The following is a 27,998-nucleotide window of genomic DNA, read 5'->3' on the forward strand; positions in this document are numbered from 1 at the left end:
CCTACACTCCTGCTAATGTAGCTGTACCTCAGTGCTGGAAGTAACACTTGTCCCTTGCAAGTGGCATCTGTCTAACAATGGTTGAGTTCTTGGATAAGAACACGTGTCTTCTGGTTTTCAGTTAATAATTAAGCTTTTATTTGTGATCTTTATATAAACATCATTTTAAATAAGCTAAAAGACTAAGCCAAATAAAACATCATGTCTGTAATCTGTTATCTATACCATTTCACTAGTTTTAACAGAACAAGGAAAATTTCACTTTCATAAATGTTATACAGTATAGAGTTTCAGCTCAAGGAAAATTTCACTTTCATAAATGTTATACAGTATAGAGTTTCAGCTCACCTAGCACAATGGTGATCGTCTAGATAGCAAGAAAACATCAGGCAGAAACATTCCCTACTGGCTTCTTCTTGATGTAGAAAGAAATCTGACATTGCACATATTTTTTATTCAGAAAATAATTTTGGAGAGATGCATATAAACATTATCCTCCAAAGGCTAATCCTCATCCTGAACATTATCAGTCAGCCACCTTCTATATTGCATGATCAGTTCAGTTCTATCAAATCAGAAAAGATCTAGTCAAAATCTCTAGTCTTTTAATCTTACACATTTGGTATGATCCTTGTCAGTTCTGGCTAGGCAAGATACATCATTATTAATTCTTGTTTCATCTTTATCTTGCTCTTCTGGAGCAATTGTGAGCCTTTTAGAAACCTTTTATTCTATTAATGTAAGTCTTACATTGGAAGTAATCTTAGTCTCCAGGTTAAAGGGTAGAGCAGAGTCTTGTAATTCACTGGTGGGTCTGGAATCAGAAGTGTTGTGATCATATATATATGTATATATATATATATATATATTAATGTAACACAATGGCATAGAGTCTGAAACACCAGAGTAATATCACATGTGCCACTGAGTTAAAATAAATGTCTAGTGACACCTTGGTGAGCCCATAGAAATTTTAAGACACTTCCTATGAATTTTGAAGGAGCTAGCCTGTGCTGGGTATAACAGACTGATTCATCTGAAATAAGCATCTTGTAAGTAATATGTAACAAGTATTAATGATTGTATGTCATATTTATGCAATATTCATAACTACTAGGCAGTATTTTTAGTACCAAAATTTGGTGTGCTGATGAATTACAGAAACATTCAGAGCAGTGAGGTGAATGGTAAGATGACTCTGATGAGGGAGTGGGAGAAGACATAGTTTCATTTCTGTAACAAGAGTGTAGCAGTCATCTAAAGATGTGATTCCATAGAAATAACCTATGTGCAATAGAAATCCTGAGTTAGAAAACAGTTTAATTTTGTAATCCAGTGTCTGTAATGTGGTCAAGGGCATACTGTTTGGGGAAATTTGTGAAATCTTTGTTTAGAGCATATAATACCATATAGATCAGCTGTATTTTCATTCATACTATACTTGGGGGGGCAGTGTCTTGGAGCTCGAACTCAGGGCCTGGGCACTTTCCCTGCGCTCTTTTGCTCAAGGCTTGTGCTCTACCACTTTAAGCCACAGATGCACTTCTGGTTTTCTGGTGGTTAATTGCAGATATGAGTCTCACAGATTGTCCTGCTTGAGCTGGTTTTGAACTGTGATCCTCACATCTCAGCTTCCTGAGTACCTAGGGTTAAAGGCGTGAGCCACCAGTGCCTGGCTTTATTCATATTTTTAAATATGATTTTTAAAAAAATTTAGGAACCTTAGGAAATATTGAAATTATTAAATGATTATTCAGTGGAATTATTGTTTTATTCTGCAAGTTAAAAATTGGATAAGATTTCTTGAAGATGAAATCTAAGACCTAAAAATGATTATTTGAGAATTATTTCTTTGTATAGATATCTAGAAATATTTTGAGAAACACATAATTCATTAATAAGGATTTAGTCTTTTTTATATTTTTCTGAGTAAACAAAACTGAATTTAGATCGCAAAATTCTGAAATTGCTTCAAAAGATATTCTTCTTACTTTTCTCTTGCAAACTCTAGTCAGACCCTTATGTCCTACCATGACCATTTTAGCCACAGTATTTCTGTTAGGCTATTTTAACAACCTGCTAACTGGCTGCCAACAGGTCTTGTTGCTAATCTCAGATCCTGCCAATTTGTTCTGTGTGTGGCTTTTCTTAAACATAAGCATGATCATGTGTCAATCCCTTTTATAAAGTTCTTTAATGGTGTCTCATTTCCTACAGGATAAAGTCCTTTGCATGGCATGTGGGGCCCTGCCTGGCCTATGCTTTGCCTTCACAGTAATCCCATCTCACCATGATCCTTAAAGACTAAATTCTTCTACATACAAACCTACTTCCCATAATGGCCTTTGTTACATCTCCTTCTCCTCGGAAGAATTCTTGTATCTAGTAAGTGTCAATATTCAATTTGTTGTTTAAGATTATTTTTCTAAGATACCTTTCCTGATGGCTCCTTTATCACTCGACTGTCAAACCCCTGCAATTTAGTCATCACTTCGAAATTTGCAAGGCCTGAGGGGTAGACCCAACCATAGGTACATTCTGAAGCTCCACCAGTGATTTTAATGCAATTGAAATGGTCTATATTAAACTGAGTTATGGGCATGATAAACAAGATTGTGTGTGTATCTGTGTGTGTGTGTGTGTGTGTGTGTGTGTGTGTGTGTGTGTGTGCGTGTGCGCGCGCGCGCGTGCCCATCCTGGGCTGGAACTCAGCCTGGGAACTAACATGAGTTTTGTTTGTTGTTGTTGTTGTTGTTCAACACTAGCACTCTACTATTTGAGCCACAGCTCCATTCTAGCTTTTTGGTAGTTAATTAGGAAGAAGAGTCTCATAGGCTTTTCTATCTGGGCTGGCTTCAAACCTCACTCCTCAGATCTTGGCCTCCTTAGTAGTATTACAGGTATGAGCCCCCAGCACCCAGCTGATAAACAAGATTTTGAAGAATTAAAGCCAAAAAGTATGAACTCCCTCACTGGTAACTTAGATTACATATTGAAATGATAATTTTTTATATATCAGCTTAAATTCTCATAATTAATTTTCAGTTCTTTTTATACTTTTATTATAATCACTAGAAAAATTATAATTCTGCTTGTGGCTTCATTACATTTCCATTGGATACTACAGATCTAGAATAAATATAATGATACTTTCTTGTGCCACATAGCACTTCAGGCAACAAAAGATGGCATGTGCCTCAGTACTTCCACAAAGTTAAAATGGAACTAAAAAATTCCTAACACTTAGGAAAACAGTTGCACAAGTTAGTCATGGTTTGTGGTGATGTGGGCATAAATAAATCTGTCTTTGTGCTGCCAATATAAAAATACTGGGACACTGAGCTATGTACAGTACATAGGACTTGATAACTAGGCTAATGATATAGGTTGTGATTATTCTATACTTTCTATTGCTGTTTTAGGGTATATTCCTTCTACTTATTAAAAAATGTTTGTGCTGGGTGTTGGTGGTTCACTCCTGTAAAGCAAGTGCCTCAGAAGGCTGAGATCTGAGGATGGTAGTTTAAAGCCAGCCCAAGCAGGGAAGTTTGTGAGATTCTTATCTCCAGTTAACCACCAAAAAGCCAGAACTCAAGTCAGTAACTCAAGAGCTGTAACTCAAGTCAGTAGCAAGCAGCCTTGTGCATTTACTGCTTACTGCATCTCTTGATTACATCGAGTCAAATTATTAACCCATATTTGCATTCCAGGGTTGTACATCTACTGTGTAATATGGAATGATGATGGCATTGCCTTAACAGTGCATCTCAGAATGCATCCCAGTCATTAAGTATCATATAACTATTAGATAAATTGTTTTATAACCATCTATGAAATTGACTTAATATGTACATATGAGGTTAATTTTTCTGATTTTTTTCTGCCTCATTGAAAAACTAAATACATTTTGTGAGAATTTTTGCCATAAGGTATTAATTTATCTATTTATTAATTTAGAAAATATTTGAATTTTTGTAAAATGCCTTAAGAAAGCAAAATAATGATATAACAAATAAAAATATTACACAGTACCGATTGCAGATGAATGAGAATTATACCCAATGTTGCTTTAACCATTTGAATTACTTTGCTATTCGTTCATTGTGGAGAAGTAAAATAATGTGTCTCTTAAAAATGTCCTTTATGGTAATATGCTTTCTATCCAAAAAACTTCCACCAATGCAGATGATGAGATTTGACTGAAGTATACAGGTAGGTAACCAGCAGAATAGTCAGAACATAGCACATTTCTATCATCCCCCAAAAGTCCCCTTTCAGATTGTCTCCAGTTAGAGACCTGGCCACCACTACCCTACTCTCTTTTTCTTGGTATACTCTGATGCCTCTAGGATTTCATCTGAATAGTACTGTATAGAATATGTCTGGCTTCTTTCACCTTCCTTCTTTAATGATTGTATTACATTATAAATTTACTGTAACATGTTTATTTATCAATTATTTTTATTATTTTCCTCTTTAAACTGATATGAAGAAATTTGTTAGAAGCACTCGTTCTGTTGGATAAATATCTAGAAGTAGGATTTCTATGTCATATGAGAGCCATCTGTTATAAGAAACCACTAAGCTACTTTCCCAGTGGCATTCCCCCCACCAACTTAGACAGCTCTAGTTGTTTTAAATCCTTGCCACTTCTTTGTATTTCCAGTCTTTTAACTTTAGCTAGAATGTATATTGGCATTACAGTTGTGGTTTTAATTTGCATTTCTTTAATGATGAGTGATGTTGGACATCTTTTCATGTGCTAATTTCCCATTCCTTCCTGAGGTTTCCATTCAGACTTTTGACCATTATTAAAATTAGTTTGTCTTTTTTTTTTACTTTCCTCATATAGAATTGGGCTGTCATGTTGTTATTGCCTTGAAAGTCATCCTTATATATATATATTTTAGATACCATTCCTTTATCTATGTTTTACAAATATTTTTGGTTTGTGGCTTGCCCTTCATTTTGTTAATAGTACTTTCAAAGAGCATGCAATTTTAATTTTAATGGATTCCAGTTTCCAAAGATTTCTTTTATAAGAAAGCTTTATCTAGTCCTAAAACGTAAAGATTTCCTGTTTTCTTCTAGGCTTGTGATGAAATTATAGTAGTTTTTTATAAAAGTAATGAGGTAAGGATCCAAGCTTTTTGTTGTTGTCATTGTCCTTGTTATTTTTACATATGAATAGTTACCCAATTGTCCTAGCACTACTCTTGAAAAGAAAAAGGACTATCCTTTGCTCTATTGAATTACTTCACATCTGTATTAAGACCCAGTTGAGCCTGTCTCCTTTGGCTCACACCTGTTATGCTATTCAGAGAGGCTGAGGTAGCAGTTCATCCCAGCCAGAGCAGTAAAGTCTGAAATTTTCGTCTTCAATTAACCATCAAAATAAAGCAATTAGCCATCAAAAAAGCAATTGGCCACCAAAAACTGTGGGTGGAGAGCCAACCTTGAGCAAATAAAATAAAATAAGGGACAGCACCCAGGCCCTAAGTTCAATCTCCAGTGCAAAAATTGGATCCATTTCTGAACATTGACTGAGGTATTTCTCTGTATAGCTATATTTATACCAGCACCATACTATCTTCATTAATTTACCTTTATAATTAATCTTGAAATCAACTACTCCAATCAAAACATCCTCCAACTTTGCCTGCTTTTCAAATTGTCTTAGCTGTTCTAAATCATCAACGACAAGCAGTTTGGAAATTTCTACAAATATTCCTGCTAGAATTTTGCTATTGTGTTGAGTCTGCAGATTAATGGAGGGAAAATGATATGATGACAATATTGGGTTTATCTCTCCATTTATGCCTTTTTAATTTCAGCTGTGTTATATTGCTACCTACACATATTTCACCTATTTTAAATATATCCCTAGGTATTTTATGTTATTTGATGTTATTATAAATACTTTTATTTGAACTTACAGTTGTTTACAGCTAGTACATAGAAATACATTGAATTTTCTATAGTAAATTTGTCTTAAAACCTTGCCTTCTCATTGATACAAATTGGTAACTTTTTTCATAGGCTTTGAGATTTATTTTCTGAATTTTCTACATGTAATCCTAATTTTTCGTGTGTGTGTGTATGTGTGTGTGTGTGTGTGTGTGTGTGTGTGTGTGTGTGTGTGTATGCCTTATTGCTCTGAAATGAAGCAGTGAGAATATATATAATATATAACATATATAACATATATATTATATATACATATATTATATATAATATATATAATAATCACAGAGCATCTATATGTTCTTAGAATACCTAAGAAAGAATATTAAATAAAAATTTTAGAGCCAGGTGGCGGTGGCTCAAACCTGTAATCCTAGCTACTCAGGAGGCTGAGATCTGAGGATCGTGGTTCAAAGCCAGCCCAGGCAGGAAAGTCCGTGAGACTCTTATCTCCAATGAACCACTAGAAAACTGGAAGTGGAACTGTGGCTCAAGTGGTAGAGCTCTCGTCCTGAGCTGAAGAGTGCAGAGATAGCACCCAAGCCCCACGACCTACAAAAAAATTTATTATGCTATGTGTGTAGTTCTATTACTATGATTTGGCCTTGCACACTAGATAAATAGTATCTATGATAATATATTACTATATATTACTAGACCTTCTCTTACAGTTTGGGCTCAAATAATCCAAATCAAGAATTAGCACCACTGGTTTCTTTGTTTCCGTTTTTCTGGCTTATTTCTGAATATGTGAGGTAAAGTATCATTTGAGACTTCAGGTCTCTGGCCTGATCTGCTAAAGAAAAACATTATCAAATGTAAGTCCTATGTGTTTTTTCTTCTATAAACCCATGGAGAAGTCCCTTGATACTTTATTCTATACTGTTCTAAGTTGCCATTTGAGATATTTATAGAAAAATAATCATGTTTATTCTCACCCATTTGGTTATGGCTGAAGGGAAAATGGTTGCAACATTTGCTGTACTACTGCCAACATTTTGTTAATCTGTGGTATGTATTTTGTGAAGATGCTGGGAAGTTTATTGGGAAAGAACTACTGAACTTAGTTTCTCAGAAATATTTCTCAAGGTTGGCTTACTTATTTTTCTACATTCAAAATTATTTTTCTGGGTAATTTAATAGTGTATTACATAAGTTAATTTACTGCATACCTTGAAGACAATAGTAATTAATGTGTTTTTTATTTTAGAAAATAGAGACAAAACATTTGTAAAACAGACTAGAGCTTTTATCCCAGTGAGTGACAGAGCTGGGAATAGAATGTGAACCATTGCACTCAATACATTTGTTTTATGTAGTGACTAAGCCAAAGAGTTTTTTTTTTTTCAATTAATCAGTGAGAATGTGTCTGCAATTATATTCTAATCTAAAATAAGAGGGTGAGAAATGTTTCACTTCACCAGGAAAAGAAACAAAAAGAATAAGATTGCTTTTAGTGACAAATTCAGTTTACAGAACTTATCAGACAAACCCAAATAATCCTGTACATTAAAGAATTAATTAATGTCATTTCAAAACAAAATAGTTTTAAATATTTATTTGTCTTTTCCTCAGAAAATGTGCTCTTAGAATACAAGAGTAAGACTTTTAACTGTTTGGTTTTTTTTTTAATTGGGACTTTATTTTTTAATCATTCTTTTGACTTTCGGGACATCATAGGAAATGTTCAGAAAAAGGAAATATAAAGGCACTTAATATGACAGTGCTTCAAGGTTTGAGACAAGGAAAGCCTTCAATCTACTCTAGTTTGTCTCTGCCATCTTCATTCCTTTTTTCTATTTCTTCCCTGCTCCCACTCCCTCCTCCCACCATGAGATCTCTCTGTGTTGCTCAGACTGACCTACAACTCTTTTTTTTTTATTGTGAAAATACCATACAGAGGGGTTACAATTACATGGGCAAGGTAATGAGTGCATTTCTTCTCAGGCATCCTCCTTTGTTTCCAGTTAGCTGGGACCACTGCACCCAGCATTCCATTCATAACTTCTTTTTTCTAAGAAAAATTAATTAACTTTTATAAAACCAAATCATTCATTCTTTTAAGGATTTATCGGTGAGAGATAGCTTAGGTACTTTTCTAGGCTCCAAACACAAAAACAATGAAAAAGAGAAAAGTCTCTGCCCTCAGGAAGCTCACATTCATGCATCTGACTTTGGTGGACTCCTCAGTTAGATCTCATCCACATTTACTCTTCACATCCTTGTACAATTTTCAGCTTTTAACAAAAGCATAGGTTTTAAAGTATAAGACCCTGGTCTTTCCAGTAACAACTACTTCTTTGTAGCATTTAAATGAGCCATTATACTTATGTACTTCAAATACTGCCTGGCCCATGAAAGGCTCTGTAAGTAAAAGCACAAGCAGTAACTAAAAAGTAGGAGTTACAGAATGATTTTTCTATCACACTAGCATGTTAGCAGATGCTGTTTGTCCTGTGAGCAAATTGAAAAAATTTTTTGTCAGTCATGGGGCTTGAACTCTGGGCCTGAACACTATCCCTCAGCTCTTCAGTTCAAGGCTAACACTCTACCACTTGAGCCACTGCATCACTTCCAGTTTTCTGAGTGGTTTATTGGAGATAAGAGTCTCAGGGACTTTCCTGTCCAGGCTGGCTTTGAACCGCAATCCTCAGATCTCAGCCTCCTGAGTAGCTAGGATTATAGGCGTGAGCCACCAACACCTGGCCAAATTGAAATTTTTTTAAGTCCTATTACAAGTACTACTATATTTGAGCATCCAAATTTGTAGAAAATATAGATTAACTTTTGATAGTTCACCTCATAAAAGAATTTTCCACATTTCTTCCACTTATAGAGTTTTATTGGTGCTTTGAAAATAAGACTTAATGTGCAGAATTTTATTTAAACAAGTGTTTTTAAATATTGTATCGACACTCATTCTTCAGTGAGATTTAATTATTTGAAAGGAGTCATAACTACAAAGTTACTTACAGACATAAAATACAATGCCTAATGATCACTGCCAAATGATAACATTTCATATTTATATAACATAAACACTTTGCAAAGTTCTATCACATGCTTCATTACATTCAGTTCTGCGACATTTGTGAGTAGATTAAATAAGAATTGTACTTTCCATTTTGGAAATGAAGAAACAAAACATTGAAGATATTTAGTATTTGCCCTAACTTAGATTTAGATTTTAGGAGGAGTTAGAACTTCTATCCAATATTCTTTCCACTGTAAAACTGCAAAGCATTGTTTCCTTAAAAAATAAAATAAACCACAAGCAACATGACCTGTTAGCTGGATGCCAGAATCAGCAGGCTGGGAGCTAGCCTACAATTCACCAAATTACCACTAAAATTGAGCGGTGACCCCGGTCCAACTCCCCCTCCAGCCTCTGGTTCCAGAAAGTCCATTTGGACACAAGTTTACTTCAGATGAAACATAGTTAGATGACTTTTTCCATACCTTCAGTTCATCTCAAAGAGATGGAGCTCTCACTACACATAACAGTTAGGGGCAGGCATGCAATCTGAACTTGAATCTGAGTATCTGGGTAGAGAACATGATTGAGGCAGGTAAAGAATTCTGAGACACTGAAACAGAGCCAGAAACAACTGGACATGGTGCTTTAAAATAGTTGCACATATTTTCCAGTATAAATTAGAATATTCTGATAGGTATGGAAAAATAATTTTACCAGAATGTTTTCCAAAGTTCCTTCCTAAAATCTTGGGGAGCAAGTATGTGTGTGTGCACTCGCACACGTGTGTGTGTGTGTTTGTGTGTACATGTGTACCTTTCTCTCTTTGTGTCTCTCATTTTCTCTCACAATTTATTGAATTATTGAGGAATGCATTGTTCATTGACTTAAGAGAATTGTGGGTACCAAAAAACTTGGAACTTTACACACACACCCTGTTTTATCAACTAACTACAGCAAGTACTGCAATAAGAAAATAAGCCTTTAAAAAATCTTAGAAAATGAATTCAAACAATTTAACAGTCTAGAGTAGTTCAGCACACTTTCTTTAGTTCTATGAATGTTCACAAACACTTATGAATTATTTCATTGCAGTATAGAAGGATATAAAATATGGCTGCTCATTGCCCATCAAAAAATAAAGTTTCAATACTTAATCTGGTACTCAGGGACTTTCATGATCAGACTTTTGTCTTATTTCTCTTGTTCTCCATCTGACTTACACCTGAAATGAAAATTCTTCATTTTCAAAGAAGAAAATAGGTTGCCTACACTGTGTACTCTTCATACCATATGATCTCCCTTCTGTCTGACTCTCCCCTCACAAATATTTTACCAGGACATATCTTACCTCATTTGCCTATCCATACAGTTAGCAGTGTGTGTGTGTTACGCTTCTCTATCATACAGACTTTTTAGCATTGGGAGCTGTCACTGTTTCCCTCTTTGCCATCCATCCTGTCACCTCCCCCCACCAGCCATCGCTAGTGTTTGCTGTGTAATAGAGGAGAAAAAGCATGGTCTTTGAAGTCTGACAGCCCTGATTTCAAACCCCTGCTCTATCACTTATTAGCCATATAACCTGAGGCAAGAGATTTAACCTCTCTGAACCTCTGCTCTCTCATGCATAAAATTGGGAGAAGAATCCCCTTCTGTTGTTACAGAATTAGGGAAAGCCAGAGAGCATGCACAGGGTTCTTAGTATTGTGTCTCAGATCTGTATTTTGGGGAGCCACTTTATTACTTGAATTTCCACAATCACCTAGGGAATATTTTTTAATACCCTGCAATAGTACACTTGCAAAAGTTTTAAGGACTGATGTGAACCAGTTTGTTAACTCTTGTAAAGTACTTTGAAAAAATTATCTCATGGATTTATTATGAAACAGTAGAACCTATTTTAAATACTGATAGACATGCAGATATTCTGTAATAGTTGATTTTCTGGCATAATATTAGTTTTAGTATTGAAGGATTTGGATATTTTGCTTTGTTTTGTTCTATTGTAACAAAATAGTGTACACAATGTGTAGTTTCCACATCCAGAAACACAGGGAGGCATGGAGGTATTGTCTAAGTGGCCATCAGACTACAAGACTGTGGTTCATACCATCTGGAGAAGTACAAAGTATGCTCTGTTGAAGGACCTGGGGGCAACATCAATCAATCTGTGTGAGGGACAGGAATTTGAACAGGAGCAGCAAGCTACAGCTTATAAAGTAGAAAGCTGGAGCCCCCAGAAGAAAAGATATTCATGTCCCTCAATAATACTCAATAAACTTTAATCATCATGTGTATGTTACAGTTCTGTTTTGTTTTGTGTTTCCAGTTTTTTAATCCTTTTTAAGAAGAATGGAGAAACATCTGGTAAAAAGCTACTTATCAGATAGAATCTGTCTGACAGTCTGTCTCCTAAGATTGTAGAGTAAACTCGCTGTTTATTCTAGAAAAAGATAATACAATTAAGCCCAATTTAAACCACTTTGGTGGCTTTTATTCAGAACCTATTTTTACTGATTTAGGTTTTTGGGGTTTTTTTTGTTGTTGTTGTTTATTTGCTTGCTTGCTTCGTTTTATTCTTTGTTTTGCTCTTGGTGCTAGGAATTGAGGCCTTAAACTCAGGGCTTTGCATGTGTTAGGCAACCACTAAACTACCAACAGTTCTTGGCTTTTTGAGACCGGGCCTCACTGTTTGACCCTAGCTGGCCACGAACTCATGATTCTCCTTCCTCAACCTCCTGAGTGCTGAGATTTAAAGCATGTACCACCACACCTGGCTTTCCTTATCTTTGAATATATTAGGTAAGATTATTTCAATTCATTTGAATTTTAGTGTAATATTTTGTAGTAGCCTAAATTATATGCTTTTATGACTAGAAGTTATTAACAGTATGATTGCTTTTTGAATTATAAACTCAACAAAGCAATATATTTCTGAAAGTAGAGGATTTTATATTTTGATAGAATTGGAGCTTTAAAACAAACTTTCAGAAATCTGCAATGCCTTAAGGGAAAATACATAAAATTAAGAAGTTTCCTGGGGGGATTGGGAGAAAATAAGGGAGGGGTGACACTGTTCAAAAAGAAATGTATTCAACACCTGATTTACGTAACTGTAACCCCTCTGTACATCGCCTTTACAAGAAAAATATTTTTTTAAAAAAGGAAATTCCTAATCAGAGAATTTTAGTTATATTAAAGCCACATTCCATTTCTTCAATTATCACACTGGGCTATAAAGTATATAGTTCCAAAATTGGTATTATGTTGCGTGCAGTACACCTGCAATGAGTCTTCAGCATGAAGAAAAGTGTGTACAAAAGCAAACAGTGCTGGCTCATCAGAAAACCTGGTTTCTGATATTTCCAGCCCAGCACCATCATTGAACTTCTCTGAACCTCAGGTTTTCATTTCTAAAATTAGCAGGTGTTTGATACTTAAGAACACCCAAGGCTAGTATTTCCTTTTGTGATTCTGGATATATTCCTCTAATACAGAATTTAAAAGTCAAGATAAAGGGTCTCTTCTCAAAGTGTCCAATGGGAAATACAGCTGGAAATCAGTAAATATCTTTATGTAGTCCAAATCATAATCCTATCTGAAAATTTCAATATATTTCAACTTTATTTATTCTCTGAGACAGTTCATAACTTGCACATTTCTCAAATTAACTAATAGACAGAGGGAAATAGCTTTGCATTATTTACAAAAATTAATTTAATTCCCAAAATAATATGAAACAATTAAACAACCTTTATTATTCAAGTGTATTTCAGGTAGTCACCTACACTGTTTAACCACGTCTAGTTTTAATGAAACTGTAGCAGCTCATTGACCACCAGATGGAGCCAGTATTGTTTCCTTTGGGGCATGAAAACATGCTGAAAATAAAAATTGATTAATGAGAATGAATACATGGTGGATTTCCTATCAGAGTTCATAATACAGAAAACATAGACTTTTAACATCCTTTTGCCAACTCTTTGTAAATATACTTCTACATAGAAAATAGTTAACTTATTTCTTTGTTATGAACATTCTTTCATTTTGTCATTCATTGGATAGACTGGGTTTTTTTTTCTTTTATTTACTCTTGGAAGATAACATCCAAACAAGTGTGAATGGTGTGTGTGTGTGTGTGTGTGTGTGTGTGTGTGTGTGGTGTGTGTGTGCACCTGTGGTGTATGTGCAGAGGGGTGGTGCTCGCATGCATATTGCTAGAGATTGAACTCAGGGCTTCGTGGTTGTTGGACAAGCATTTATCTTTTAAGTAAGTATCTTTTAAACATAGTAAGGATTTAACTTCTGGTCACACAATAAATATTAAAGGCTATATTTATGAAAAATGATCGTTTTATATATATATATATATACACATATATATATAAACATATAGGCTGTCATTTTCATGTCACAGACTGTTCCCATTGCAATAATTTCCATAACAAATTTTCTTTAAAAACAGGCAGAAGCAAAGGCATTCTGAATGAAAAAGGGGACATATGTCATTTATCCCCAAGACCTCTTCAAGGAGAATGGCAACTGTTATGGGATTCTATCCAAAAGCTTAATACCTAGGGACCTTAATCGAGGCTAGCTTATTTAAAGTTGGCTTCACCAACTCATCTAGCTTCTGTTTAGCAATATTTCAAAATTATCTAGTTGTTATAGCTCCATTTAATTGGGCAACTATCTTGAAACAATGCTTGATAGGAAATGTACTCATGACTTTGCTCATGTAACTGTAACCCCTCTGTACAGTATTTTTACAATAAAAAATATTTAAAAATAATCTATTGTAGGGACCCACCTTGTGTACTCCGCAGAAATCTTCTCTTTAGTCTGGCATTAAGGTGACTCTAGACACTGTTCTAATACAAGACTTAAAATGATTCACCCATTGATTTGTCCTTTCATCTACTAACAGAATAAATGCAAGGCCTATGCTATGCTAGCTGGGCTGTGCCTGCCATGTGAGTTTACAGCCTAGGGGATGATTCAGATAAGGCACTTGCCATTCTATGCTGAACTGCTGCCGTGTGTTTGAAAGGTTAGAATGAGGGGGAAAGTTAAGCAGGGAGAATCAAGATGAAGCCATAAGGTTCTTTCTGGATGGAAAGTTCTTGCATAAACTCAATGTTCGGCAGGCTGTTCTTCTCTTATTCTCTCATTATCCATTAAACTATATGTTCTGGTCTAGTGGAAAGTTAGCCCCCTACCCCATTTTTATGGGATTTTACTTCACCAGGACATTGATGTGTTACCTGGGTGCCTTTTATGTACAATTGCAATGTTTGTCTTTTTAAGTTTTCTTTATTTTTTTTTCTCCAAGCATGAAGAACTAACTAAGCTAGTTAAAAGTTTGTATTTTATAGCCATACTTCAGGGGTTTGTAGCCCCAGATTTATAGTCCCTGAGATAAATTCCTTTCTCTCTTACTACTACCTCAATTTACTCATCAGAAAAATGGAGCTAATAAAAAGGATTAAACAAGTCGTTCAATTACTGGTGTTTGTCATACAGTGAGTACTTGAAATGTTAACTGTCGTGTTAGCTGTTTTTAAGTCTGGTACCTTTCCTGGAATTAACCAAGATCTGCTGTATTAAAAAATCTAATTAAAATGTTGTAATTTCAGAATGTGTATTAAGATATAACTCCACATCAGTAGCATTAATACTTTGTGTCCAACAAATCTGTTTCAGTATTTAAATTATGTTCACTGTTATTACCTCATAACCTTGATTTATATAAAAGTTTTTGTTTAATATTGAAGGAATAAATTCACTAAAACTTAAGGTATTCATAAGCCTTTTTAACTAATTCTGGCATTTAAGAGCCCATATTATATATGTATATATACATACACACATAAATACATATCTATTTATCAGCTACTTGAAACAAGTAGCTCCTGAGTTCTGGTCCTGAGTCAAGAGAGAGTTTAAACACTTATCTAAATTTGTGGATAGGTGCTATTGGTTCAATAACTACATAGCAGTAGAGAGATGCAAGCGAAGCAAGAATTAAGTTTTTGGCTAGCCCCTGTGGAAGGGTTGTGGACATTCTACCATGCAGAAGAAAAGATTCAGTATAGAATTAGCTTTTAGTCTTTGCCAGGGATTGTCATCTAAATTAGGAGTTCGAATGTTTTAGCTCAGGGTCTGCTGCTCACCCACATGGCACACTAGCTAGCTAAATAACTTCCTTACTTGGACCTTAGTTTCTTCACTGGAAAGTTGAATTAGAAGATTCTCAAGGCCCCATCTAGCTCTTTTTACTCATACCATAATATACATAATCTTCGTTGTGAAAACAATGTAATTGTATCATTAAGTAGTTGTACAAAATGGTTACAATTCCATTAGTCGGGTTATGAGTACAATGTGCCATTGTCACTGTCACTCACTCCCTTCATCATGCTCCTACATTATTTCCCCTCCCATTCCTACCCCCTAGTTACATGATTCAGTTTTGTATAGTGTACAATGAATATAATGACTGCATTTGCTCATCTTGTGTGCTCCCTTCTTTAATCTCTCCCCAAAAACATGTTTCTGCTTCCTGATATTCATTTTGATAACCAGTTCTTTAGTTGTTCAGAGGAGTTACACCTTGGAACTTCTCCCATCAATAGACCATCCTTTAGTCAGTTTATGTGTATATGCTTAGATCCTTGTTTGTGGAATCATGAACATACATAATCTTTAGCCTTCTGATACTGATATCACACATGAATTCAAAATTTGATACTTAGGTTTTGGTCAGTGGCTTCATTGTTTGCTCAGCTTTTTTTGTTCAGACTGGTACCCTACCATTTGAACAATACTTCCATCAGCATTTTGTTTGTTAGTTGGAGATGGTGTCTCACAGACTTTTCTACCAGATACTTTGAGCTGCTTCAGGTCTCAGCCTTCTGATTTGCTAGTCACAGGCTTGAGCCACTGGTACCCATCAATTTCTCAATATTTTCACATATGTTAAATTCCTTTTACTATTTAGATTCATTTCAAGAGTAATAAGTCTTTATCAGATATGTTTGTATTTTTTTCAGAGTATCTTTCCAAGTACCTGACACATAGAATGCACTTCATTTTCTCAATTTAAACATTAGTTGAAGACAGTATGATATACTGTGAGCCTTTAATATTTTACAGACTTGAAATTGTATCCTATTTTTATCATATATGGCCCTATCTTTTTTCCTCATTTGTAAAACAGCCCCAAGGATACTCCTTCATGGGTAATCAAAGATCTTAGCATGGTGTCTAACATATAGTAGTTCCTCAATAAATGTGCCTTTTTTAGTCTATCCTTAGTTTGTACTCATTTAGCATGTTTCACAGAAATTTCAGCTAAGGATTAGTTATTATATTGCATATTATTTTAATCATTCAGATTTATCATTGAGATTTATAATAAAATCCATAGTAGAGAACTCCATACTTAAATAATTCTGTAAAGTATTTTGCATTATATTAGCCAGATTTGTATTTATCCAGTTACTTTTTTAATTTTTGTTTATTCAGAATTCAAGCACATGAGAAATGAGTGTACTACTTCTTGTTCTGTAGCATGGACTGAGCTAACACAGAACTTCTTTCTTATGTAATAAATAAATAAAATATGATGGGCACGAGGGAAAGACACTGAGAATAAGAAGGTAGGAAAAGAAGGAGGAAGGGAAAGGAAATTCCTAGATACCAGAAACGAAAAGAAGACATAACCAGGATATTAAGTGAGCATGCTAATACTCAGGTTGCTAGAATGATATTCGACTCTGTTGTAGGTTCTAATAGCTAGAATCTGGAATTTTCATCTTCTGTCTTGGATAGAAGATACAGCCTTAGGTATATATAAAGAGGTAGGAAACAGAAAACTATACACTTGGTCAAGAAGGCCAAAAAAATCCTTTCCATTTTTAGAGGGAATGAAAGGGGGCTGGGGTGGGAGCAGAGAGGGAAGGAAGGAGGGAGGGAGGGAAGGAAGGAAAAAAGAATGTCTCATTAAAAAAAAAATTAAACTAAACACTACCTAACAGATATGGTCTGAAAGTCTGAATGTATAAATACTGAATGTTTTCACATGGTATAGAATCCAAAATCAAAAATTTAACATAGAAAAAGGTAGTGTTTAACCTCTGATTATCTTGCAGAATGAAATGCAAATAATGCAAATCCTCTTTGAAGGAGCCTTTGCACAATCTTGAGTGCCAAGAGTTCCTGTGTAGTGTGAAGAAGAGGTAGCCTCAGACAAAAATAAACTCACAATAAAAAAAAATTAGCTTTGATAATACAACTGTTTCTTCCACGTCGGGTAATATGTACATTTTTTTCCTTTAGCTTAGTGTAAGCTGTTGCAAAGCTCATAGAATTCACAAACTTTATAGACCATGTTAATGACAGTTTGCCTTGTGAAGGTTAAAATGTGTTTGTGACTTTAATTAAGTATTACTGTCTCACAATACTGTGAAATTTATGTAATCACTTAATCTCAATAATAAATTATTAGAAAACAAAAATGACCACCACTGAAGAGCCAGAAGACATAAACAAAAGGATCCTAAGAACAGTGTGAAAGATAAAACATAATTATGTTTAAAATAGAGACTTTTTGAAGAATAAAAATAATAATGAATAACTAAGGTCATGTAAAGAATGGATGAATTTGGAAAAAAAAAAGCTAAATACAATTTGTAAAATAAAAATATTAACTCAGATATAGTTTAAAAACTGATGAGATACAACTGGAAAGACAACTGAAATATAAAGTTAAGGAAATTACTCAGAATGTATTGATCAGAAATGAAAACGTGAAAATGGAATATACTCTGATTAGTCTTAGTTATTATACTTTATACCCAGTAAGAAAATTGAAAAATTGAGCAACTGTTTTGGTGCACTTGTGTTTATATAGGTGTTGTTGCATTTGGTTGTATGTACCTTGAATACGTTAGAATTTTAGTGTTTATGCCATCTAAATAGAACTTTACCAGACTTAATAATCATAGTATCATAGATCTTTAGAGTGAACAATAAACAGAAGTCATAGCAATTTACTTGTCACTGATTTCTAATACGTGAGCAATGGAGTGTATGACTATAATCCCAGCAATCAGGAGGCTGTGGGTAAGGGCGGTGTGAATTATGAGTTTGGGAATAGCCAGGGGAAATACCAAGAGCCTGTTTCCAAAAAAGTGAATAAAAACACTGCTACACATTCCTGAAAAGTGCAATCAGAAGGTTGGTCCTTACTAACAGAGACCATATGGAAAGGAATACATGAAAATAAAAGTAAGCATAGTTGAATTTGTTTTGAATGTTTTAATCTTGACTTACTGTGACATCAGATAGTTGAATTCATCATTATTAGCCTTCGCATTTATTTTCAAATTCTCACCACAAATAAAGGTTTTCAGTCATTTGTACCCCCGTGTGTGTGTGTGTGTGTGTGTGTGTGTGTGTGTGTGTGTGTGTGTGTGTGTGTGTGTGTGTGTGTGTGTGTGTGTGTGTGTGTGTGTGTGTGTGTGTGTGTGTGTGTGTGTGTGTGAAGAATTCATCTTTTGGGGCTGGGAATGTGGCTTAATGGTAGAGTGCTTGCCTAGTGTGTGTGTGTGTGTGTGTGTGTGTGTGTGTGTGTGTGTGTGTGTGTGTGTGTGTGTGTGTGTGTGTGAAGAATTCATCTTTTGGGGCTGGGAATGTGGCTTAATGGTAGAGTGCTTGCCTAGCATGCATGAAGCCCTGAGTTTGATTCCTCAGTACCACATACACAGAAGTGGCCCTGTGGCTCAAGTGTTAAGAGTGTTAGCCTTGAGCAAAAAAAGTAGCTCAGGAACAGTCCCAGATCCTGAGTTTAAGCCCCAGAACTGGCAAAAAAAAAAAAAAGAATTTATCTTTTGTGTATTTGTTTCAACCATGAAAGCATTAGGTATTTCAAAGAATACTCACCAGAATTTTCCTTAGAACATCATGAAATTCTGTCACAGGGAAATGGTGGGTAAAGGCTGTAGGCATTAGAGTGATGGAACTGGAGCTTCCAGGCACATGTGAAGTATTACTGCTGTAAATCAGGTTGGGCCAGATTGGCCTGCTACCTCTTTATGTTCCTCTTCTCCAATTCCATTTATTACTTCATCCCATCATTTGACTGTTCTTCGTGATTCTAGTATTTGAGCCAAGTGCTGCCCTGAGTGCTGGGGAAACATGACTTCTCAAAGGCGTTTAATGTCCACTGAAGGTAAAAGCAAAGTAAACAAGAAGTTACCATGAAGTGTGGTAAAGTGCTGAGTGCCCTGAAAGCTCAAAGAAGGAACACGTAAATCTAACTTTAGTGACTGTAATGAGAAAAGATCCTTTAATGGAGTGCCAGCCAATATGAGACTAAAGATTGAGCAGGAGTTAAGCAAGGAACATTAATCGGAGAATAGAAGAGGGATGTTTATCATGTTCCAGAAAAAAAGAAACAGGAGGTGCAGAAATTAGAAAGTGAAGACAACAGCAAGATATATTCAAAGAGCGATAGAAAGCAAGTGATAACACTGTGAGGTAAATGCAACAAAGAAGCTGTGAAAGATGATATTAGAGTGGAAATCTTTAGGTCTGCCGATGTCCTTATGGGAGTAGAATGGTAGAATTCTTGCTTAGAATGCACACAGTCTCCTGTACTGAGGGGAGTGGGAGAAAGGGGGAAAGGGAATGCATTAACTGTTTCATAGGAATCCTGAGGTATGCAAATCCAACCATTATAAGATAAGAAGAAAGATTCAAAGATATAATTCAAAAGAAATACATGAAAAACTTCAAAACCCACTAAGATGATTTATTATTTCTGTATTTAATAGTTTCTTTTTCATCAATATGCTCAGCATTTACAGCTGTTAGTCTTGAAAACAGAGCTGGACATAGAGTACTTTAAAAGCACCCATATAAAATTACTTATAAAGCTGATCATTTCTTTCAAGTGCCATCAAAATCACATTAAGTAACCACAAAAAGAGCCAATTATTTCTTCGTTCATGTATTTTATTTTAACTAGAAGATCTCTTGAATAAAATTACTGTTGTTAATGTAGTACACATTTACGATGTTCTTCAAACTAGGTAACAGTGAGACAATGATAACTCACTTTTGATTCACTCACTCATGAGTAGAAAGATGACTGGCTTTCATTATTACATTGTCTCATCATGGTTTACCAGCCAAAGAAGAGATTGTTTAGACTTACTTGTTTTGCTTTTAGTCACAAATTTTCCAATATACAGAATACATATATATATACACACATATACATATATAAAACTATAATTTATAAGCCCACGTTAATTTACTTCACATGGGATTATCGTAGGACCAAATACATAAATTTCTAAATCTTAGTAAGAATTTTTTTCTTTTGTCTATCTTGACTTATATATGTTTATTTTATGTAGTATAATCAAGTTAGAGTCTGTTGTTGTTATAACTGGTGAACTAAAATGTCAGGTAGTTGAAATATCTACCCATATTTGGAAGATTATATCTTATAAGAAAGTGTAGCTGCTAACTTTAGGGCGCCTTAGTTATTTTAAAACTAAGATAGGTGATTTACAATCACATTTAACAAATACAAGTGAGAAGAACAATTAAAATAGATAAAGATAAATAAATAGATAAAACAATAAAGATGTTTGCAAAATTAGTCAATAAATTAACACCAGTTACCTTCTAAAGGAGAACACAAATGTTCTCTGAATAAATGGATCTTATTAGTTTTGTTTTTAAATGGAGGAAACCTAAGCCCAAATCTTTACTTTCTGTTTAGTGATGTGAGCATTTGCATTAGTAGGAACCTCTGTGTACTTCTAACTTGTAAGTATTGCTTACTGTTTTCCAGAGGAAGAAGCCACTCCAGATGGTGCTGTGGCAGAATACCGAAGAGAAAAGCAAAAGTATGAGGCTTTGAGGAAGCAACAACCAAAGAAAGGATCTTCCCGGGAAGACCAGGTAACTTCAGAAACCAAAAACACGTATTTAAATCATTGCCTTTCAGGGCTGACTAGACAATGGGGGAGGCACTACCTCTTACAAATTAAAAAGGATGAATTTATGCATCCTTGGTGGGGATCCAAGAACCTTGGCCACTCCTAAGAGTTCAAACTCTAGAGTTCTTTCCAGACATTTAGGTTAAAAATCTGAAACTTCCAAATTTTAGCCTGGTCCTCCCATATCAAGCCCAGAAACCCTTTAAAGCCATATATCTTTAGAAATTCATGTAGAATGAATATTATGAAATGGAGAAGTAAAAAGTGCAAATGATAAGAGTCTCTCTTCCAGCCCAGTAAATTAAATACCAAACAGCCAGCTCAACTTGAAATTACACTACCTGGACATGAGACATTGGCCCACTAGTTGATGTCTTCTTCAATAAAACCCTGTTTGTTGCAAGTAATTTCTGAAGTTTTAGGTAGCAATATGAAAAACTGATAAAAATAAAGAATTCAAAGAGAAGCTGGGCACTGGTAGCTTATACCTGTATCCCTAGCTACACAAGAGGCTGAGATTTGAGGATTTTGGCCAGCCTGGCAGGAAAGTTAGTGAGACTCTTATCTCCAATTTACAATCCAAAACAAAAAAAAAAAAAACCAGAAAGTGGAGCTGTAGTCAAGTGATAGAGCACTAATCTGGCGTAAAAAAAAGTTCAGGGGCTGTGTGAGGATCAGCACTAAATGAATAAATAGGTAGAGATAGAACTAGATCAGAGATTGGGAGGCAGTTGGCACTTGATAAAAGAAATCTCTTATAGCTCCCTTCATGTTGAAAAGATAAGGACAAAGCAAAAGCAAAATTAATTTATTTTGTCATATGTATCAATATATATATATTTGGACATGCCATTCTAGGCATATGAATAAATATGCAAAATCAAGGTAAATTTAAAACCCAAATCTATTTGGTTAAATTAATCTATTAAGAAACTTTTTAAATGACTTATTATTGGTAAGGAAGAATCATCCATCAGTACTTAGAATAAAAATAATCATAGGAAAAGTTCAACAAAAGGATATAGGGAATTTTAACTACAGTGCACTAATTTATATGTAATTTTCAAAAGAAATAGCATACCAAATGAATTTTTTAATTTTATTTTATTGAAAAGATGCTGTACAGAGGGGTTATAGTTACATGACTAAGGTAATGAGTACATTTCTTTTTTCTTTTTCTTTCTTTCTTTTTTTTTTTTTTTTTTGGTTGTGGGGCTTGAACTCTGGGCCTGAGCTCTGTTCCTCAACTCTTCAGCTCAAGGCAAGCGCTCTACCACTACAATGCCACTTCCGGTTTTCTAGTGGTTTATTGGAAATAAGAGTTTCACGGAGTTTCCTGCCCGGGCTGGCTTTGAACCGCGATCCTCAGATCTTAGCCTCCTGTGTAGCTAGGATTACAGGCGTGAGCCACCAGCGCCCAGCTATGAGTACATTTCTTGTCAATCATTGTTACCCCTCCTTTGTTGTTCTCCCACTATTCCTTCCCTTCCCCACCTCCCCACCCCCACCCCCAAAGTTGTAAAGTTCATTACCAATATAGTGTCTTGTGGGTATCATTGTTGCAATGGGTCATCCTGTGTCCTTGTTTCAGCATTTTGTTATTCCCCTTCCCCTTCTCAAATTAGACAAGTGTATACAGAAGATGCAGGCTACCAAAATCAAATACAGTGACAAGAGGGTATATACCATAGGGGGAAGAACATACAAAGGAAACAAAAAAATCACATAGTACATTAAAAACAACAACAACAAAGAAAGACCTCTTGTGTGTATATCTTGGGGTTCATTTCACTTATCATCATCTTACTTGGTCATATGAACATAGCTTTTGAGCTTTTCTGCTCATCTGATAAAATTATCCTAGACATATAGTAATTATTGAAAATAAGGGAAACCATGGGACCTGTATTTCTTTGGGTCTGGCTTGCTTCACTTAATATGATTTTTTTTCCAAGTCTTTCCATTTCCTAACAAATGGAAATTCTATGCTTCTGATGGAAGCATAGAATTCCAATGTGTGTGTGTGTGTGTGTGTGTGTGTGTGTGTGTGTGTGTGTGTGTGTATCACATTTCTTTGATCCATTCATCTACTAAGAGGCATCTGGGTTGGTTCCATATCTTAGCTAAGGTGAAAAAATGCTGCGATAAATATAGTTGTGCTAGTAGCTTTAATATGGCTTTGTTTGTGATCATTTGAGTAAATGCCCAGAAGTGGGATTGCTGAATCATAGGGGAGTTGTATATGTAGTCTTTTGAGGAACTTTTTAAGTACATTAACTTGTTTTCATGGAGTCTCAAAGCCTTCTAAATAGCAACTGTAATGACCATCAAACATACTGATGATCGCCTTTATTCATGATTGTCTCTCTTTCTCCCCTCAATGCAAATAATTAATAAGAACCTATCTTGTGGACATGCAGTGCTGGCTTATGCCTATAATCCTAGCTGAGGCCGAGATCTGAGGATCACATTTTAAAAACTGCGCACCAAAAAGTTCATGAGACTCTTTATCCTTAATTGACCAGCAAAAAAATGGAAGAAGAGCTATGGCTCAAGTGATAGAGTGCGGCTTGAATGAAAAAGCTAAGTGAAAGCATATGGCCCTGAGTTCAAACCCAGTACCAACATCCTCTCCCTCCCTCCCTCCTTCCCTACCCCCCCCTTCTCAAACTACCATGCAGTAATCATTTGGTAGTCACCAAGCATACACCTCCCTCCCCTCTGAGCTATAGGAAAAAAAATCTAATTAAACAAGTAATACCAAGAAAGAGAGTAAAAGAATAAATACAGGGAACTTGTAAATATGTAACAGTAAAACCTAAACATGGCTAAGAATGTGGGAAGGTCTCCCTAAGAAAATGTTCTATCAGCTGAGCTTTGAAAGTTTAATTTAAAAAAAGAATACAAGTATGAGTATAACATAACTAAGAGAAGAAAAGAGGTAAGCAGTAAGTCAATCCATACAATTTTTTGGTTAATGAATATGTGTGTGTGTGTGTGTGTGTGTGTGTGTGTGTGTGTGTGTGTGTGTGTGTGTGTGTGTGTGTGTGTGTGTGTGTGTGTGTGTGTGTGTGTGTGTGTGTGTGTGTGTGTGTGTGTTACTGCAGAAAGGATCAAACTCACACAGGGCTTTGCATATGTTAGGATAATGCTCATCTACTTAGTTATATCCCTTTCCTATGTATGGTATTTTTGTGCCATATTAGGGATTTAGAGTTAGCCTACAGGCAATGAAGAAACCATTGAGAGAGGAAGGATGTGATCTCAGTTGCATTGAGAGAAGACCCCTTCAGCCTGGCAGCAATATCAAGAGTAGGCTGGAGTCAAGACACAGAGGCCAACTTGTGTAGGAGATGCTTGTGTGTAGCTATGCACAGACTGTTTGCCAAGCTGGGTGTCTTCAACATAACCTCTTCATGCAAAGTCTCTTGCTATGCTAAAGAACCATGCTGTAAGTGGTTGGCAACTTCTTCCTTCAGCAAAAGCCAGAAGACTGAGTAATTCCTAGCAGATGCCAAACAGAAATGCCTCCATGGAGATTCTATCTTCTTTATCATGTGACCCAGTATTGTTGTGATGTTTTCTTTTCTGCCTGGTGTCTTCTTTTGCTTTACAATGGAGCTCACAGAATTTCATCTTGAATACAGAAGAAGGTAAAAAAAAAAAAGACCAAGAGGATTTTTTTGTTGTTAGTTTTTTAATTTTGAGCAAATGCCAATAGCATGCCAATTGGCTCTGAAAACAAAATGCCTTGCCACTTTTAACTCTGGGAGAAAGATCCAGGTCTGGTGTAATTTTCTAGAAATTTTTAGAATTTCATTCCATGAAGAAATGTCCTTTGTTTTCATTGTTCTTTATGTACTCAGAAAGGCATTTTGCAAAGTCCACCATTGAAAGCTGATACATTTCTGGGTGCTGGTGGCTCACACCAAGGCTAAAATCAAAACTATGGTTCAAATCCATCTAGTACACACATACATGATCCCTTCTCAACCAGTAGCTGGGCACAGTGGTATATACCTGTCATCCCAGCTAGGTGGGAGGCTGGGATTTGAAAGATCAGGGTTCCAGGCCAACCTAGACAAAAATGTTTGTGAGACTCCATCTGAAAGGAAAAAAGCCTAGGCATGGCATCACATGCCTGTCATTACACCTACAACAGAAAGCTTAAAATAGGCAGATCAATGTCCAGGTGTGCATCCAGGTCAAAAAGGAGACACACAAATAATGACTGTAAAAAGGGCTGGATGGGGGAGGGGAGAGGAATAGGGACAGGAAGGGATAGTGGGAGAAAAACAAAGGAGAGGATAACAATGTTTGACAAGAAATGCACTCATTGCCTTACTCATGATACTGTAACCCCTCTGTACAGCATCTTTACAATAGAAAGGGGGTGGGGCTGAGACATTACTTCTGTGTACAGCACCTGCATAACAAGCAAGCATAGGTTCAAAACCCCAGTACAGCCAAACTAAAATAATTAATAGGGTTGATATTTTTAAGGTACAAACTAAATAGATAAATGAAAAGTAGATAGATAGATAGACTCATGTAATTTAGATGGATGAGTGTTTATATAAGCAGATACAAGAAACAGATACACACTAAAATATTAACAATGGTTACTCATAGTATAGTGCTAATAGTTGTTTCTGCTTCTATTATCCAATATTTCTGTAGTAACTTATTTCTTATTTAAAGTGAATCCAATAAAATGTATAAATGAAAGAGATTTTTATAATGAATAGGGCTTAAATCTCAAGATTTGATATTATTTGAAGGCTTAGTTCCATAATATCTATCTAGAAACAGAAAAAAAAAATGCCAAAGTCCTAACACATTTGGCAGCTCTCAAAATGTCTATGATATTTTGTTGGCATTTTCACAAATCTCATTCAGCAGCTATAGTAATTTGTGTGTTTTCAGGTGTTCTGTATGTAATCATTAAATTTTGTAAAAATGCACTTTCTTTCCACTGTCATTTTGTAGCAGTAACCTAATTATTTCTTTCAGATATCTTGACACTTCTTGTTTTTTAAGTGCAGGTTTTTGACTGCCTAATATTTATTTTTTCATGAATTTTAATCCTAACATTCATTAAATAAATTTTTATAGCTAATTTCTTGTTATGATTTATCATACCTGTTATCCAGTTATTATATTAGATAATATAATCAATTATGTTGAAGAAAAATTAAATTATTGAATAGAATTTAAATGATGATCCTACATATAATAATGTAGAAATATCATTCCTTATCTTTTTCCTATGAAGTATGAGCATTTTAGTATTGAATTCAATATGTTTGGTCCTTTATCAGACAGGTAGTACTTTATGCCACTTTACTAAGTAAACTCTTTAAAACTATAGAATAGGAAAAAAATTTCTAACCATTATTCTCTGCTCACATTCTGAACTAGGCTCTTATCTCCAATAAACCACCAAAAACTGGAAGTGGTGCTGTGGCTCAAGTGGTAGAGCACTAGCCTTAAGCTGAAGAGCTCAGAGACAGTACCCAGGCCTAGAGTTCAAGCCCCACAACCTGAGAGAGACAGAGAGAGACAGAGAGAGAGACAGAGAGACAGAGACAGGGAGACAGAGAGAGAGAGAGAGAGAGAGAGAGAGAGAAATGGGAAGGAAGGGAGGGAGGAAGAGAGAAAGAAAGACACAGAGAGAGAATGGTACCAGTGGTTCAGAGCCAGCCTAGGTAAACAAATCCAAGAGATTCTTATCCCCAGTTAATCAGCAAAAAGCCAGAAGTAGAGTATGGCTTCATGTCCCAGTATTGGCACACAAAAGAAAGGGAAGAAAGAAGAAAGGGAAGAAGGGAGGGAGGGAGAGAGGAAGGAGAGAGGGCAGGAGAAGGACGGGGAGGTCATCATGATATTTCTTTCACTTAGAAATTTAGAACAGTATGCAATTTTATGTATATAATTTAACAGTATAACATATTAATTGCTTTTTACCAAATTTATCTAGTTCCTTTTGATAAACATTTGACATGTTCTGTTATACAAATATTGCTAATAAGAAATGTCCTTGTGCTTCCCCATTGTTTTACCAGAATAGATTCCCAGAATTGGACTTATTGAATTAGAGGGAATAATCATCATAAAGTCTCTGATATATCAACAGCTTATAAAACTAGTTTCAATTTACCCATCTTCTAGTAGTTAATGTGTTCATTCATTTTACCTTCCTGATACTCATATTTTTACATTGTGGAAATTTTTGAAGGCTAGTATTTGTATTTGGTATTTGGTTTTTTATTCCACATATCTTAGTGAATTACCTTTCTATTTGATAAAATTTAAAACTTAACTATTAAGTGTATATTTTAAAAGTGAAGTGTCTACCATGTAAATAAATTATAGTCCTAGAATCACAAAACCATGAATAATATCTTAGAGAAAAATGTCAGTGGAGAACCAAACATGACAGCATCCAAGTTTATTAATGTCATTATTGTAGCCTGAAGGCAATTTTGTCATTTTCCTTCAAAACTCAAACATTTATCTTAAATGTTTTATACCCAAGTGAGTTATTTTCCTTTCTACCAAATTCAAGTATTTCTTGTAGAATTATATTTATCTTTATCAGAAAACTTACCAGTAAAAAACGTTATTTCAGACCCTTGCACTGCTGAACCAGTTCAAGTCTAAACTCACCCAAGCAATTGCGGAAAATCCTGAAAATGACATTTCTGAAACAGAAGTAGACGATGATGAAGGATGGTAAGAGCTCTGACTTCTTTGCATTAACGCTGAAAGTAGAGACACTCAAAGTAGAGGCTCAAAGTAGAGACACTTATGGGGATATTTCCATTATGTCATACACTTTCTTTTCAGATCCTGTTGCCATCATTGTAAAGACTCTGCACCTTTTACTTCATCTCAGCTCAATTTAAAGTGATCAGTGAACATGTTAACCACTCAGTAAATGCCAGTGTAGTGCTAGCCTGTAGTAAAAGAACAACAAATATTTGCCACTGTTTCTGCCTTAAGTAACTTTGAAAATTGTGAGAAAGATAAGACACACATTA

The 27,998-nt window shown here is 35.3% G+C and overlaps 1 protein-coding gene across 1 annotated transcript in view; it reads left to right on the forward strand.

Moving 5' to 3' along the window:
• The window catches only part of LOC138834400 (spliceosome-associated protein CWC27 homolog), a gene marked incomplete at its 5' end in the record, with an annotated part of 161,661 nt that overhangs the window by 100,611 nt on the left and 33,052 nt on the right, over nucleotides 1-27,998 (forward strand). The window contains 2 exons of the mRNA XM_070033036.1: nucleotides 20,808-20,917; nucleotides 27,587-27,690. Coding sequence (XP_069889137.1) covers nucleotides 20,808-20,917; nucleotides 27,587-27,690 — 214 coding nt within the window. The remainder of the gene's footprint in view (nucleotides 1-20,807; nucleotides 20,918-27,586; nucleotides 27,691-27,998) is intronic.

Source organism: Dipodomys merriami, unplaced genomic scaffold (genome assembly GCF_024711535.1).
Source record: "Dipodomys merriami isolate MVZ:Mamm:240054 unplaced genomic scaffold, mDipMer1.0.p SCAF_213, whole genome shotgun sequence".
Lineage (NCBI taxonomy): Eukaryota > Metazoa > Chordata > Mammalia > Rodentia > Heteromyidae > Dipodomys > Dipodomys merriami.